General features: G+C 42.9%; 1 protein-coding gene across 2 annotated transcripts in view; it reads right to left on the reverse strand.

Annotated features, from left to right (window-relative positions):
* Window positions 1-14,730, reverse strand: part of LOC129825368 (transmembrane protein 104-like) — a 78,900-nt gene extending 64,170 nt beyond the window's left edge. The window contains exons 1-6 of one of the 2 annotated variants that reach the window (XM_055885428.1): window positions 14,516-14,730; window positions 13,899-13,971; window positions 4,950-5,071; window positions 4,171-4,252; window positions 2,847-2,934; window positions 1,191-1,274 (exon numbers count right to left, since the gene is read on the reverse strand). In XM_055885428.1, coding sequence (XP_055741403.1) covers window positions 1,191-1,274; window positions 2,847-2,934; window positions 4,171-4,252; window positions 4,950-5,071; window positions 13,899-13,943 — 421 coding nt within the window. In that variant the 5' untranslated portion in view covers window positions 13,944-13,971; window positions 14,516-14,730. The remainder of the gene's footprint in view (window positions 1-1,190; window positions 1,275-2,846; window positions 2,935-4,170; window positions 4,253-4,949; window positions 5,072-13,898; window positions 13,972-14,515) is intronic. The other variant, XM_055885436.1, reaches the window with a different exon arrangement.
* Between the last annotated feature and the right edge of the window lie 2,985 nt (window positions 14,731-17,715).

Genomic DNA, 17,715 nt, shown 5'->3' on the forward strand with positions numbered 1-17,715 from the left:
GCAACGCTGCTGGGTTTTTCACACTCAACAGTTTCCTGTGTGAATCAAGAATGATCCACCATCCAAACGACATGGAGCCAACGGCAGGCCAGTGGTCGAAAACGGGTAATTGATGAAAGGGGACAAAGGAGGCTGACAAATTGTGCAGAGCAACAGAGGGGCTACAGTTAAGTCAACTGATAGTCCAGTACAACATTGGTGCCCAAAGACCCATAGAAGAATGCACAACTAGGCGTTCCTTGACACAAATGGGGTATGGCAGCTGATGACCTTAGAGTTCCACTTCTTTCAGCAAAAAAACAAGAAACTGCGGTTGCAGTGGGCTAAGGACTAAAAACAATGGACACTGGAAAATTGGAAAAACATTGCCTGATCTGAAGGACCCCGGTTCTTGCTGATGGGAGGACTAGGGAATGGAGAAAACCACGAGTACATGCATCCATCATGCTGTGTCAACATTGCAGGCTGGTGGTGGTTGTGGTAGTATAATGGTGTGGGGTGTTTCCATGGCATACATTGGGCCGCTTGATAAAAATGGGAGGAACATTTGAATGCCACAAGATATCTGAACATTATTGCCAGTCAGGTGCATCCCTTCATGGCAGCAGTGTATGCATCTGCAATTTCTTTTTAAATATTATCAGGATAATACCCAATGGCACAAGGTTAGGATTGTCCAGGAATGTTTCCACGAACATGACAGTGAATTCAGCTTACTGCAGTGGCCTACCCAGTCACCAGATGTCAATCCAATTAAGCATCTGTGGGATGAGATGGAACGATGCTACTGGTAGAGATCTACTACCAGCCAACTTGACACAACTGTGGGAAGCATTGGAGTCAACATGGGCCAGCATCCCTGTGGAACGCTTGACACCTTGTAGGGCAAAAGGGGGTGCAACTCACTATTAGGAAGGTGTTCCTAATGTTTTGTACACTCAGTGTACAATTACACCCCATTAGAAAGCTAACAGCCTCACTTTTGGAATCTAACAATCATTCCCATTTAAAGGTTAAGAAAATGTCCCCAAATTATCCCAAACAACCGTCAAGACTCCTCCATAGTTGTTAGACAAGGAGGACAGGTTTAACCATGCCCTGCACATAGCGGCATCAGCAGCACTTCATTCAATAACGGAGTGTGGGTTCATCATATCCCCTCAAAGTACTGAATGAGGATAGGCTCTTACCTTTGTTGAAGAACATGGAGGCCATTTGACCCATCTCTACCCTCTCCACAATGTCAAAGTGATCAACGTGTCCTCCTGTTCGCTCTGTGATAATGCATAGACATGAGAATGCAGTGGTAAGTCATTCCAATCCGAGTGATTCTGATGTCATTCCTTCTATAAAACATTGACATTAACCAATGACATGGAGGATACATATAATTTATGATTGATCTGATTATGTCGTAATCAACATATTCTTAAGAATTGAGACCTTCAGAAAGGAGGGACGACAAAAAAGAGAATTCTGAATCCTCCACAAGACTCAATGTTTTCACATATACACTACATGGCCAGACGTATGTGGACACCCATCAAATTAGCGGATTTGGCTATTTCAGCCATGCTAACAGGTGTCTAAAATCGAGCACAAAGCCATGCAATCGCCATCGACAAACATTGGCACTAGAATGGCTTGTACTGAGCTCTTCTAAAATCGAGCTTTGTGCCAAATCCACTAATTTGAAGGGTGTCCATTCTCAACGTGGCGCCGTCATAGGATGCCACCTTTCCAACATGTCAGTTTGTCAAATTTCTGCCCTTCTAGAGCTGCCCCGGTCAACTGCAAGTGCTGTTATTGTGAAGTGGAAACATCTAGGAGCAACAATGGCTCAGCCACGAAGTGGTAGGTCACACAAGCTCACAGAACGGGACCGTCGAGTGCTGAAGCTCATAGCGCGTAAAAATAGTCTGTCCTTGGTGGCAACACTCACTTCGGAGTTCCAAACTGCTTCTGGAAGCAACGGCAGCACAAGAACTGTTCGTTGGGTGCTTCATGAAATGGGTTTCCATGGTCGAGCAGCCGCACACAAGCCTAACATCACCATGCGCAATGCCAAGCGTCAGCTGGAGTGGTGTAAAGCTTGCCGACATTGGAGCAGTGGAAATGCGTTCTCTGGAGTGATGAATCACACTTCACCATCTGGCAGTTCGACAGACGAATCTGGGTTTGGCGGATGCCAGGAGAACGCTACCTGCCCGAATGCATAGTGCCAACTGTAAAGTTTGGGGAGGGGAAATAATGGTCTGGGGATATTTTTCATGGTTCAGTAGTCTAGGCCCCTTAGTTCCAGTGAAGGGAAATATTGACGCTACAGCGTACAATAAAATTCTAGACGATTCTGTGCTTCCAACTTTGTGGCAACAGTTTGGGGAAGGCCCATTCCTGTTTCAGCAGGACAATGCCCCCAAATGCACAAAGCAAGGTCCATACAGAAATGGTTTGTCGAGATCGGTGTGGAAGAACTTGACTGGTCTGCACAGAGTCCTGACCTCAACCCCATCAAACACCTTTGAGATGAATTGGAATGACTGTGTCAGGCCTGATCTCCCAACATCCGTGCCCGACCTCACTAATGCTCATGGCTGAATGGAAGCAAGTCCCTGTAACAATGTTCCAACATCTAGTGTAAAGCCTTCCCAAAAGAGTGGGGGGTAATATAGCAGCAAAGGGGGGACCAACTCCATATTAATGCCCATGATTTGGAATGAGATGTTCAACGAGCAGATGTCCACATACTTTTGGCCATGTAGTGTACCTTATTTTCAACACATTCTTAACACGACCTTAGCACTGTGTCTAGTCTTCAGGAGGGATGAGGGGAACACTATACTCACGGACTGACAAAATGGGCCTGGTCTCTGGCTCTGATCGTCCCCGGACATCATCATCCGAATAATCAGAGGTGGAGTCGCTGTCTTGGACCTGAAGATGAGGGTGATGGAAAGAGGATAACCAGCCTGCCTCCACCCAACACTGACTTCACTCCTAATTTACAAGTCCTATTGCTCAGTGCCAACAACAGTCCGTTTACAACCTATTAACACTGTGTTTTATTTGCTGGACATGTGACGTGGAGGGGAGCAGCATCTGGAAATTGTCTGGAACAGCTGGGATATTCTGGGGAGGATGAGGGAGCTTTCCCCCTCATATACAATAGATATGAGCGCCAATCTGACGCCCTCCCATAACTCTTCATCTACCAAATTCACTACAGATTTATATTAATTAATGCTCAATTACAAACGACATTGAGGATGTCATTATCAGTTGAATTAACAAGAGCAGCTACAGCTGGTTGGGCAGGGTGTGGGAGAGACTAAGAAGTGGGTGGCTCACTGGAAGAAAATATGCCAGCAACAGAAACAAAGCATCTAACATCAAAGTGACAGATGTGGCCTTGGCTGAGTCAAAAGAGCAGATCTATCCTATTTCTCTGTCACATCCGAGAGATGCAGAGTCAGTCCCCCCCCAAATTCAAACTAATACACTTTTATGGGACTTTCTCAGAAAATGTCGGCCAGTATATCACTTTAAAGGAACGGCTTAATTTTTTTTATGTGCTCCATTCGAGCGGAAAGAAATAAAGAATGTTCAAGGGTAAACATTCCCACTCTGTGCCTCCCTTCTTCCCATTATGTTGGAGGAAGACTAAGTGAGCCATGAATCAAGGCCATGGGGTTTGGGGCTCTGTCAAAGCCAGACCCATTGTCCTTACGCTCATAACTCCTCCAGTGGAAACCTTGGGCATTAGGCAAAATGACTTGCTGCTTTTCTGTAAAAAACAAAATGAACTCCACCAGCTCCATCAATCTTTGCACGAGATTACTTTCCCTTAGTATTTAAAATGACTAAAGTAACAACAATTAAAAACTAAATTGTCCCCCCAGTGAGTCAGTAGAGGACACTACAAGCCTTGTTTAATCACACATTTGTGGGAGTGGCAAGCGCTCCATTCCCCATATTATTCTTTAATGGTCTATTGAGCGCCTTGAGGTTATTCTTCCCGTAAAGGTGTTGAGGTTGAAGGGTAGTGAACTCGCGAATCTGGGCCTTCACTTGATGAGTAGGGATCACTGGAAAAGACCGTATGTATGAGTGTCGACTATCACTATTCCTTCATTACTTCCACCTGTTGGTTATTTATATGCGCTAACTCACCTCTTCCTGCTCCCTCCTCTTCCAGCGCAGCTGAGCGTTGGCTGCTGCCATGGCCTCGATCACAAACGTAGTGGTCATGTAACTGATGAAAATTAAACAAAGTGGGTTCAGAAAAATATATTCAGATGACAAAAACTAGCACTGAAGAGTCTACACATATTATATATTGAGCATAACAATTTTATACAAACATAGAATTTTATGACCCATTGTCAACAACTGTCATAGAATATCATTATGTTGTATTTGTTGTAGTCTGTGACCTTGTCTAACGGCACACTATCCTTGGTGATAAAATAGGATCTCTAGATCTCAACCATCTAAAAACAAAGCAATATAAAAACATGAAACTGTTAAAAGGCACAGTGTATGTTTAAATCCACATCACAAAGCTAAAGTACTGGCCTCTGATCTGCATCTCTGTGTGTCCACTGTCTCCCCTTTTTCCTCATATACTACCCTAATGAAACACATCCTGCATCATCAACTTCCTCCTGCTGACTGACACGCTGCATCAACTCATCTGCAACTCCTCCTGCTCTGGTTGTTCCCTGCTAGATTACTGACACGCCTCATCAGTGGCATCCCATTTGATAGGGAGGGCAATAACTCTCCACGTAGGTGGCTGGGAGGACCTTAGGTGTGGACGATAAGGATTAAATATGGTAAATTACTCTTGTGCTATGGTGTGCTTAAACTAAAGTGAGAGCTGGGGAAGTGGATGTAAGGGAACAGTTGTGGAAATGAATGGAAAGGCAGTGAGCCTACGAGGAACTCGCCTCATAAACGCCAGGAAGGAGATGAGCGCCAGGCTGACCGCCCAACCTGCTTGGGCAAAGGCCTTGGGCATTGTCAGTGCCCCCGTGCCCACGATCAGATTAAACATGTACACCAAGCCAACCTGCAAAGACACAGAACAAGAAGTAAGACCAAGGGAGTGCTCTATTAGAGGGTGTCGTTGTCTTGGGGGTCCACAAGAGGCCAGTACGTCCGGACACTCCTGTTTACTGGACATTATCCTCCCTTCACTTAACGTAACACCACACTCTGGTCAAGGGAGTGAAGTTTGAACCCTGGATATCATGCGACAGTTTAGCACGGGTGTAAAGAAAAACATGTTGACCTCACATTGCCATGTTGCAATGCACTGGTCAACTGAAGAAAGTATCTTGATCTTATTCAAACACTGTCCTCAGCTGTGGACTATTACAGTCCCATCTAGCAGTAGAGACGTAGGGCTGACATCGTGACATACAGATAGACCAGTGAACAGAAGGTCAGATCACTAAAAAGCCCTTATCCCTATCCATTCCTTCAGTCCGTTAATATTTCATCTAGAAAGGGCACTTTAACCACGAGACAACTAGCCTTAAAACAGCTGAAGCAGACACAGCCATGCTGATATCAGTCCCTGCAGGAACTTGTGACATACCTAGACAGGCCTCACAATAACGCTTTGCTAAACAGAATTTATGGTTTGGGTCATCAAAGTTCATCAGTGGTAGACTTTTTCAGTGCCTAAGCATTCCTTCTTCCTCTTGTCAGTGTCCTGACCAGATGAGCAACCACCGCACGTGCTCCCCACAACATTTCTGCTCTACATCACTATTGTATAATTTAAAGATGTATTAAGTTCTTGTTTTTCAAATCAACAAACAAAACACATTCCATATTCACAGATGTGACAGACAAATTATAGAATAAAATAACAAACAAATTTGCAGCAGCACTATCAGTAATCGTGTTAGATATTTCCAGCTTTCGCAGAGACAACAAGTAAAGAATTAGCTTTAGAGCAACTTACACTTCCTGTACACACACACATTGTCTTAAATCACCCCATTCACTCTGTCCAGTTTGAAATATAGTTGAGTTGTGGAGACCAGAGTCTATCAAATCTGGGATGTCTCTTGCGGAGGTCATAAGTGAGCTTTTCAAGAGGGAGAAAGTCAACAATCTGGTCAATCCATATTTAAAATGCAGGGGAGGAATTAGAAGCCCCCAGCAGGAGAATACATTTTAAAGTATGTGTCACAAAGTATGTGATAGTCTTAAACAAATTCTCTCTGTCCAGATCAAGAACAAAGTCCTGCTGAACATTAAGAAGATAGAGACACAAGGTCATATCAAACTGTACATGCAGTAGTATGTATAGATGACCAGATCTCTCTACAACTCCAAAATACATGCATATAAGTTCTACTTTCAGAAGTACATATTTTACAATAAAGAAAAATATCTGTATTCATTCTATGGAGTCTCACTGGGGTGTAATACAATTTGAACAAAAATTTGTAATTATATACTTTCATTTTTATATTAGTATAGGAGCCGCATATCCTGTCGCAAAGCCTCCGCTCATAACTGATAATCAGACAAAGGTCCTTTTCCCAGATTATTTTAAGAGTAAGGAGGAACCCACACTCTCGTATAGGAATTTATAGATATTGGATATTTTGCCTTTGATTGTGCTGTAGCAAGAAGAGTCTCAACTTAATTGAGATGAGCTCTAAACCTCCCCTTGGAAGTGAATGAGGAAATGACGTGTCTAATTTGAAGATATCAACAACAAAAAATGTGCACATCGAATTCCCTGCAGAGCTCTTGAAAGGATTTCAGTGTAGTTGCGTTCTGATGAAACAGGTCCGAATAGGTCCTGATCCTGAGAGTATGCCAAAGATGAAAGTTGGCATCACTCTGGCCTTTTGGCGAGTCTGGGTTGTTTACTATAGGCAAGTGAGAGCATATCTGGGAGGAAATGCCAAGGTATTTCTTGAAGTCCTTCCATGCTAGTAGGGTGTTGTAAATCAAAGGTTTTGGGTATGTTCCCCACATCACTAAAGTCATTCATGAATATAATTGAGCTTAGGGGAAATAAACCACAGGATTGGGCCTCTATCTGAATCCACATTGAGTCTTGTCTGCTTGTGATCCATGTTAACATGTTGCTGATTTGGGCAAACCAGTAATACAATTGTACATAATGTTGCTGCTACCGTCTCGTATGACCAAAAAGAGCTTCTGGACATCAGAACAGTGATTACTCACCTTGAATTGGATGAATCATTTTTCTTTAATGAGTCGGACGAGAGGGATTTACTCCAGACACCCGAACAGGCCCTCATCCCAGTCATTTGCAGAAGAAAGAGACGGAAGAAGTATCGCGGAAGGAGATCAGGGTGCCTTGTGAGGATCCGCTGAAGAGTGGCTAATCTGCCTCCTATTGGCCAACGTACAATTGCTGGATAATTAATTGGACGAAATAAAAGCACGTATATCCTACTAACGGGACATTAAAAACTGTAATATCTTATGTTTCCCCGAGTCGTGGATGAACGACGACATGAATAACATTCAGCTGGTGGGTTATACACTGTATCGGCAGGATAGAACAGAAGCCTCTGGTAAGACAAGAGGTGGTGGTCTATGTATATTTGTAAACAAAAGCTGGTGCACGATATCTAAGGAAGTCTCTAGGTTTTGATTGCCTGAGGTAGAGTATTTCATGATAAGATGTAGACCACACTATCTGTATTTTTTTTGTAGCTGTCTACATATCACCACAGACCGACGCTGGCACTAAGACAGCACTCAATGAGCTGTATACCACAATAAGCAAACAAGAAAACGCTCACCCAGAGGTGGCACTCCTAGTGGCCGGGAAAATTAATGCAGGTAAACTTAAATCCATTTTACCTCATTTCTACCAGCATGTCAAATGTGAAACCAGAGAGAAAAAAAAAAAAAAAACTCTAGACCACCTTTAATCCACACACAGATACGCGTACAAAGCTCTCCCTTGCCCTTCCTTTGGCAAATCTGACCATAATTATATCCTCCTGATTCCTGCTAAAAAGCTAAAATAAAAGCAGGAAGCACCAGTGACTCAGTCTATAAAAAAGTGGTCAGATGAAGTACATGCTAAACTACAGGACTGTTTTGCTAGCACATACTGGAATATGTTCTGGGATTCTTACGATGAGATTGAGGAGTACACCACATCAGTCACTGGCTTCATCAATAAGTGCATCGATGACATCGCCCCCACAGTGACTGTACGTACATACCCCAATCAAAAGCCATGGATTACAGGCAACATCCGCACTGAGCTAAGGGTAGAGTTTCTGCTTTCAAGGAGCAGGACTCTAACCTGGAAGCTTATAAGAAATCTCACTATGCCCTCCGACGAACCATCAAACAGGCAAAGCGTCAATACAGGACTAAGATCAAATCGTACTACACCGGCTCTGATGCTCATCAGATGTGGCAGGGCTTGCAAACTATTACAGACTAAAAAGGGAAGCACAGCCGAGCTGCCCAGTGACACGAACCTACCAGACGAGCTAAATTACTTCCATGCTTGCTTCGAGGCAAGGAACACTGAAACATGCATGAGAGCATCAGCTGTTCCGGACGACTTTATGATCACGCTCTTCACAGCCGATGCGAGAAAGACCTTTAAACAGGTCAACATTCACAAGGCCACAGGGCCATACGGATTACCAGGACGTGTACTCCGAGCATGCGCTGACCAGCTGGCAAGTGTCTTCACTGACATTTTCAACCTCTCCCTATCTGAGTCTGTAATACCAACATGTTTCAAGCAGACCACCATAGTCCCTGTGCCCAAGCACACCAAGGTAACCTGCCTAAATGACTACCAACCCGTAGCACCTCAAGTCTGCAGCCATGAAGTGCTTTGAAAGGCTGGTCATGGCTCACATCAACACCATTAACCCAGAAACCCTAGACCCACTCCAATTTGCATACCTCCCCAACAGATTATGCAATCTCTATTGCACTCCACACTGCCCTTTCACACCTGGACAAAAGGAACACTTATGAGAGAATGATATTCATTTACTACAGCTCAGCGTTCAACACCATAGTGCCCTCAAAGCTCCCCACTAAGCTAAGGACCCTGGGACTAAACACCACCCTCTGCAACTGGATCCTGGACTTCCTAACGGGCCGCCCCCAGGTGGTAATATTAGGTAACAACACATCCGCCACGCTGATCCTCAACACGGGGGCCCCTCAGGGGTGCGTGCTCAGTCCCCTCCTGTACTCCCTGTTCACTCATGACTGCACGGCCAGGCACGACTCCAACACCATCATTAAGTTGCCGATGACACAACAGTGGTAGGCCTGATTACCGACAACGATGAGACAGCCTATAGGGAGGAGGTCAGAGACCTGACCATGTAACGTAAGGACCACAACCTCTCCCTCAACGTGATCAAGACAAAGGAGATGATTGTGGACTACAGGAAAATAAAGACCGAGCACACCAACATTCTCATCAATGGGGCTGTAGTGGAGCAGGTTGAGAGCTTCAAGTTCCTTGCATCCACATCACCAACAAACTAACATGGTCCAAGCACACCAAGACAGAAGTGAAGAGGGCACGACAAAACCACTACCCTCAGGAGACTGAAAAGATTGGCATGGGTCCTCAGATCCTCAAAAAGTTCTACAGCTGCACCATTGAGAGCATCCTGACTGGTTGCATCACTGCCTGGTATGGCAAGTGCTCGGCCTCCGACTGCAAGGCACTACAGAGGGTAGTGCTTACGGCCCAGTACATCACTGGGGACAAGCTTCCTGCCATCCAGGACCTCTATACCAGGCTGTGTCAGAGGAAGGCCCTAAAAATTGTCAAAGACTCCAGCCACCCTAGTCATAGACTGTTTTTATCTGCTACCGCACGGCAAGTGGTACCGGAGTGCCAAGTCTAGGTCCAAGAGGCGTCTAAACAGCTTCTACCACGAAGCCATAAGAGTCCTGCACATCTACTCAAATGGCTACCCAGACTATTTGCACTGCCCCCTCCCACCCCACACACTTTACACTGCTCCTACTTTGTTATTATCTATGCATAGTCACTTTAATAACTCTACCTACATGTACACATCAATTACCTCGACTAACCGGAGCCCCCGCACATTGACTGTGTACCAGTACCCCCTGTATATAGCCTCGCAATTTATATTTTACTGCTGCTCTTTGATTATTTGTTACTTTTATTTCTTATTTTTGGGGTGTATTTTTCTTAAAAGTGCATTGTTGGTTAAGGGCTTGTAAGTAAGCATTTCACTATTGTATTCGGCACATGTGACAAATCCAATTTGATTTAAAGGCAGGGAAGGGCAAGACCAACCTTAGATTCAGGTTTCGATAGAGTGTAGAACTTGATTCTAGTTTTTTTTATTGCCCCATATACACTCCCGTTCAAATGTTTAGCGTCACTTAGAAATGTCCTTGTTTTTTTTCTGCCTAGAAGGCCAGCATCCCGGAGTCGCCTCTTCACTGTTTACGTTGAGACTGGTGTTTTGTTGACACCATTTAATGAAGCTGCCAGTTGAGGACTTGTGAGGTGTCTGTTTCTCAAACTAGACATACTAATGTACTTATCCTCTTGCTCAGTTGTGCACCGGGGCCTCACCCTCCTCTTTATATTCTGGTTAGAGCCATTTTGAGTCTGTAATCAAACCCACAAATGCTGATGCTCCAGATACTCAACTAGTCTAAAAATGACCAGTTTTATTGCTTCTTTAAAATCAGGAAAACAGTTTTCAGCTGTACTAACATAATTGTAAAAGCAGGGACCGAGAGACTGAAAAACAGCTTCTATCTCAAGGCCATCAGACTGTTAAACAGCCACCACTAACATTTAGTGGCCGCTGCCAACATACTGACTCAACTCCAGCCCCTTTAATAATGGGAATTGATGGAAATTATTTAAAAATGTATCACTAGCCACTTTAAACAATGCCACTTAATATAATGTTTACATACCCTACATTACTCATCTCATATGTATAGACTGTACTCTATACCATCTACTGCATCTTGCCTATGCCGCTCTATACCATCACCCATTCATATATCTTTATGTACATATTCTTTATCCCTTTACACTTGTGTGTATAAGGTAGTAGTTGTGGAATTGTTAGGTTAGATTACTCGTTGGTTATTACTGCATTGTCAGAACTAGAAGCACAAGCATTTCGCTACACTCGCATTAACATCTGCTAACCATGTGTACGCGACAAATAAAATTTGATTTGATAAGATTGAGAGGGCAAACAATGGATTTATTCAAATTGATCTTATATCCTGAAAACTTGCCGTACTGAGAAATTGTCTGAAATGGAAGGGAGGAATTTCTCAGGGTTGGATATGTATCGTAAGACATCATCCGCTTAGAGAGAGGACAGCGAGCATCCTTGTCTTGTGCCACATCCCAAAGAGAATCTCTCAGAGTTTAGACCATTAGTAGACACCATGGCATTTGGATGAGAATATAGGGACTTAATCCATTTGATAAAGTTTGGGCCCATATTGAACTTTTCTAAGACTGAGAACAGAAAGATTCACTCCATCCTGTCAAACGTTTTTTTTTTATTTGACCTTTTCTTTAACTAGGCAAGTCAGTTAAGAACAAATTTTAATTTACAATGAATGACGGCCTACCCCGGCCAAACCCTAACCCAGACAATGCTGGATTAATTGTGCACAGCCCTATGGGACTCCCAATCACGGCCGGTTGTGATACAGCCTGGAATCTAACACGGTCTGTAGTGGTGCTTCTAGCACTGAGATGCAGTGCCTTAGACCGCTGTGCCACTCGAGAGCCCACTGGATGCTTTCTCAGCATCCAGTGAAGCCAGCAGAACAAGGTTCTTCCATGTGTTTACTTGATCTATAATATCAAAAAGGCAGCGAATGTTATCAGAAGAGTACATGTCTCTAATAAATCCAGTTTGGTACACTTTTATTATTTTGCGAAGAAGAGTGTTTAGTCTCGTCGAGCAGTATGGTAATTATTCTGTAGTGGCCAAAAAGCTTTGTGGAACTCTGGGAAATCTGTTTGGGCCTGGGGATTTGTTAGGTGGCATGGAGATAATTGCCGCTAAGACCTCCTCGGGAGTGAAAGGGGAGTTGAGATCTTCTTGGTCGGTCTCTGATAGTTTAGGTAGCGAGATTCCCTCTAGGAAGGAATGGAGTTCTGCATCTGTATGTGCTCTTTCAGAAGCATATAAATTTGCAGTAAAAATTATGAAAAGTTAAATGTATCTTATTTGGATCATATGTGACCTCGTTATCTTCTGTTCGGATGGCCATGATTGTACGCTTCGACTGCTCTTTTTTTAATTGGTATGCAATATCTCTCCGAGTATAGTCCAAGTTTAGTTTTGCTTTAGCTGCTTTAAGTTGAATCCAGGAGGCGCTGTCTGGAGATTGTTAATGTACTTCCAGTTCCTTCTCAAGCTCTAACCTGTATGCTTCCATTGCTTTTTTCTCTGAGGAATCATATACAATCAGATGACCTCTTAGGGTGGCTTTTGGCCAGAGAAACAGGAGAGTCTTTGTCTTGTGTGTAGTTGTCTATCCATGTAGTGACCAATGTATGGAACGCTTCGTTTGATAGCATGGAGGTGTTGAATTTCCAGCTCTTTGATCTCTGGATGTTTTTACAGAGGTCAATGCGGAGGCGGACAAAGGTGTGATCTGAAAGTGCTATGGGTCCGATTGTACAAGCGGCAGAATTCATGAACATTTTAGGGATAAAAATGTAATCTATACGAGAGTAGGTGCACATCACTATTTTAAATAATTTTGTCACATATTTTGTGGACTTTGGACTCATGCAGGTAACTTGAACTAATTTAGCCTAGATCATTTTTCAGCATTTGCTATCAATTATACATTTGTCAACCTCTCTTCAGAATTTACAGCACACTTAAAAGTTACATCACAAAATGTTGATTTGAAGTCTTTGACATCAGAGCAACCTTGAGGGAATCTTATTTGAGTAAGAAGATGATGTTCATATGATAGGGAAGATATAAAAACCTGGCAGAGACCACATCCAACTGACAATCTCGTCGGGAAAAAAACTATTTGAACAAAGATGTAAAAAATAACTGATGTTGGAACAATATGGAGGGAAAGTTGGAGTATAACTAACGACATTACAGTTAACTAACATTTACACGTAATCCAGTATAAACTAATATATAGAATAGATTATATACACAAAAGACTAAATTCACAAATTCTACAGCACAATGGCAGAGTCATGTCTTAAGTGTAAAACGAATAACGACTCAATAATCCATGCTTTCTGGGAATTATATAAAGTCTGGAAGTTGTGGACGGAGCTAGAAAGTTGATTGTCATAAGTATTACAATGTAAACTTTCTTTTAATCCTTCTGTCTGCATATTTCAAGACATGACATAGGGGGATGTAGTGAGACACCTGGACAATTCTCTTCTCATCACTCATCTTCAAAGAACTTTCTCTGAAGACTTGGAAATCAAAACAATATGCCAATCATTAACACATACTTTTAAAAAATCTAATTATTTATTTATGTCAATATTGAAAAGGCATGGGCAACAGAGAAAAACAAATTGATACAATTTCAGGCCAAGTGGCAAACAATAATACAGGCACTATGGCAAACAATAATACAGGCACTAGGGATGGGGGTGTGAGCATGCGGGTCTGGGCAGATGAGATGTTTTTGTGTGTGTGTCGTTTTTTGTGTGCGTCTGGAAGTTGTTGTTCGTATGTATAAGTTCGTATATGGAGTGACATTTTTTTGGAGTGACATTTTACAAAAATATTGTAAAATAAAAAATAATGCACACCAAATACCTGACATGAAACAGTTAGGAAAATGAGCATAACACTGCAGGGTCTAATACTGATACTCACAAACGGGGAGTAGAGCTCCCCGGTCTCTGTGATGCCTCCTGCCATGATGGGCACCAACACTGGAGATCACAACCTGGGAGATACAGTAATGGCAAATCCTAAATCAAATGATTCACAAAACTGTGTCCTGCCAATCACATAATGTTTCACTTTCATAGATACCGCTTTTATACAAATCTAGTTGACTGTAGCTTACTGACAGTCGTCAGGAAAAATGCAGAACACCTTGTGAGAAGCAGCTAGCTAGCTAGCACTGCTAACTATTCCATGCCATCACACAAGTGATGCATTGTCTTGAGTAGTTGGCTAAGGCCATTATATCTGCTGCTATGTGACATAAATGTATTGCACTCACTAGATAACGTTAACTACGCTAACGATAGCTAGCTAAACAACCTGCCCTAACTGAGCTACAGCAGTAAGTAGCTATCACTGTCTAGACACATTCTCCAGTCTAACGTTAACGTTACTGTAGCTAGTACGATAATGTGTACTGTAGCTAGATTTAGTATGAGCGTTGAACTGGTTATCTAGTTACCTTTATCATCTCTAGACATTGTTTTCAGGCACTTGCAACAGTATTAACAAAGTCAAAGTAAGATGTAAACAACACGCACCTGCGTTCAGTGAATCTTTTTCAGGGTAATTAAACCAGAAAGCTAGACAGCGAATGGCAATAATAAATAACTCGTGCAGAAAATAAACATCCTCCGCCAATAAACGTTATATGTGCATTCTTCTATCTCATGCACATTCAATGACTGTGTGCACAACAGGGGTGTAATCATTAGCCAAACAGTTGCAAAACGAGAGTTTATATTGGACAAATCAAGGTAGGTCCCTCCCCCGTTTCGTTCCGTTTGCTTCCGTTAAAGAAATATTTTGCAACAGAGTTGTCGTAATGAATATATCGTAAAAATGTATGAAAACAAAAAAAGTGCTTTTGGTCTTAATTTAAAGTTACATGGTTAGCATTGTGGTTAAGGTTAAAATGGCATTTTTAAAATAACAATTTTAGGGGTTTATGACTATCTAGTATTTACTAGGTCAAGAGATGACAAAATTCAGAACGCCACCGTGAGTCATAGCAAAGATTCTGGATATACTGACAAGATACAGGTCTCTCCGCCCTAACGATTGAGTTGATGTCCATAAAGCGGCACTGTGGACTGTCTAGCGGCCTATTTTCTTTGCATTGGGTGGATACATGTGATTATTGTAATCATATTTTTAATATTCGAGGACTGTAGTTGACGTCAAATGCCTGTATTAAATGGAGAGATATGCAACTGCCGCGGGCCTCCCTGGTGGCACAGTGGTCTTGGGCACTGCATCGCAGTGCTAGCTGTGCCCCCAGAGACTCTGGGTTCCCGCCCAGGCTCTGTCGCAGCCGGCCGCGACCGGGAGGTCCGTGGGGCGACGCACAATTGGCCTAGCGTCGTCCGGATTAGGGAGAGTTTGGCCGGTAGGGATATCCTTGTCTCATCGCGCACCGAATCCTGTGGCGGGCCGGGCGCAGTACACGCTAACCAAGGTCGCCAGGTGCACGGTGTTTCCTCCGACACATTGGTGCGGCTGGCTTCCGGGTTGGATGCGTGCTGGTTTTGGTTTGACCCAAAATGTTTATCTTGGGTCAAACGTGTCAGGTAGCCTTCCACAAGCTTCCCAAAATAAGTTGGGTGAATTTTGGTCCATTCCTCCTGACAGAGCTGGTGTAACTGAGTCAGGTTTGTAGGCCTCCTTGCTCCCACACACTTTTTCAGTACTACCCACAAATGTTCTATAGGATTGAGATCAGGGCTTTGTGATGGCCACTCCAATACCTTAACTTTGTTGACCTTAAGCCATTTTGCCACAACTTTGGAAGTATGCATGGGGTCATTGTTCATTTGGAAGACCCATTTGCGACCAAGCTTTAACTTCCTGACTGATGTCTTGAGATATTGCTTCAATATATCCACATAATTGTCCTCCCTCATGATGCCATCTATTTTGTGAAGTGCACCATTCCCTCCTGCAGCAAAGCACCCCCACAACATGATGCTCTTCATCAGACCAGAGGACATTTCTCCAAAAAGTATGATCTTTGTCCCCATGTGCAATTGCAAACCGTAGTCTGGCTTTTTATGGCGGTTTTGGAGCAGTGGCTTCTTCCATGCCGAGAGGCCTTTCAGGTTATATATATAGGACACGTTTTACTGTGGATATAGATACTTTTGTACCTGTTTCCTCCAGCATCTTCACAGGGTCCTTTGCTGTTGTTCTGGGATTGATTTGCACTTTTCGCACCAAAGTACGTTCATCTCAAGGAGACAGAATGTGTATCCTTCCTGAGCGGTATGACGGCTGCGTGGTCCCATGGTGTTTATACTTGCGTACTATTGTTCGTACAGATGAACGTGGTACCTTCAGGCGTTTGGAAATTGCTCCCAAGGATGAACCAGACCTGTGGAGGTCTACAATTTTTTTCTGAACTTAGCTGATTTCTTTTGATTTTCCAATGATGTCAAGCATAGAGGCACTGAGTTTGAAGGTAGGCCTTGAAATTCATCCACAGGTACACCTCCAATTGACTCAAATTATGTCAATTAGCCTTCTCTGAAGCTTTCTAAAGCCATGACATACTTTTCTGGATTTTTTCGAGCTCTTTATAGGCACAGTCAACTTAGTGTATGTAAACTTCTGACCCACTGGAATTGTGATACAGTGAATTAGAAGTCAAATAATCTGTCTGTAAACAATTGTTGGAAAATGACTTGTGTCATGCACAAAGTTGATGTCCTAACCGACTTGCCAAAACTATAGTTTGTTAACCAGAAATTTGTGGAGTGGTTGAAAAACAAGTTTTAATGACTCCAACCTACGTGTATGTAAACTTCCAACTTCAACTGTATATTCATGGATGCTAAGGGAAGCCAGTTTTCCCAAAAAAGAATTAGTCTTTCCTTTCTCTGCGTTTCATAATTTTCCTTCAATTCGCAAGACACTCAATGTATCTCACCGGAGAAAGAATCTGAGTGAGTGAAACAGCGCCCCTCTGTATGTGTAGGCCATCTATCTGATGCTGTCTGGTCAAAAAGAGTATGACATTGTTGCCGCCCGTAGCATTGACTGCAAGGGAAGCCAGCAAGCATTTGGCCTCCCTTGATAAAAAAAAATAAAAAATAATAATAGCCAATCAGCATTGAGCTCAACGGTGAATGGTCCTGGCGCACCAAAAAGAAGTGTCAAGGGAAGCCAGTTTGGATTGGGCTTCACTCCAATCACATCACATCGAGAGCAATACGTGTTGTGGCATTTTCCTATATTACCAAATGAGGAGAGTTACAAACTACACACCAGTCAGAGTTATACTTAAACTTTATCTTTAATGAGCTTTAAGCTTTAGCCTTTGACTTTCAACAATTCACTATCTATAATGAATTTTGAGAGTCCCTACAGAAGAATACAAAGATCTTTTATAGCCAAGATACATCCCTCTCAACTTACATGACGAACCACAGATCTTAGGAACAGTTCACAAAGGTTAAGATTTGTATGAAAGATATCTATAAAACATAGCAGACAGTTACTGCTGTGTCAACAGTTCTCATTGTAAAGACCAGTGTCTGGCCCCCTCCTACTCCAAACTGGAACCCGTCTCACCCTGGTACGGTATAGCACAAAAACATTAGCTTTACTATCTGGAATGCTCTTTAGGTTTTATTACCCAAAAACATCGTAAATCTCCTCTGTCAGTGCTATCTCATAGAGGCCCATCCTCAGTGGAACACACACACACACAATAGTCGACAGAATCCTCTATTCTGTCGAATAA

This window comes from Salvelinus fontinalis, chromosome 2 (genome assembly GCF_029448725.1).
Source record: "Salvelinus fontinalis isolate EN_2023a chromosome 2, ASM2944872v1, whole genome shotgun sequence".
Lineage (NCBI taxonomy): Eukaryota > Metazoa > Chordata > Actinopteri > Salmoniformes > Salmonidae > Salvelinus > Salvelinus fontinalis.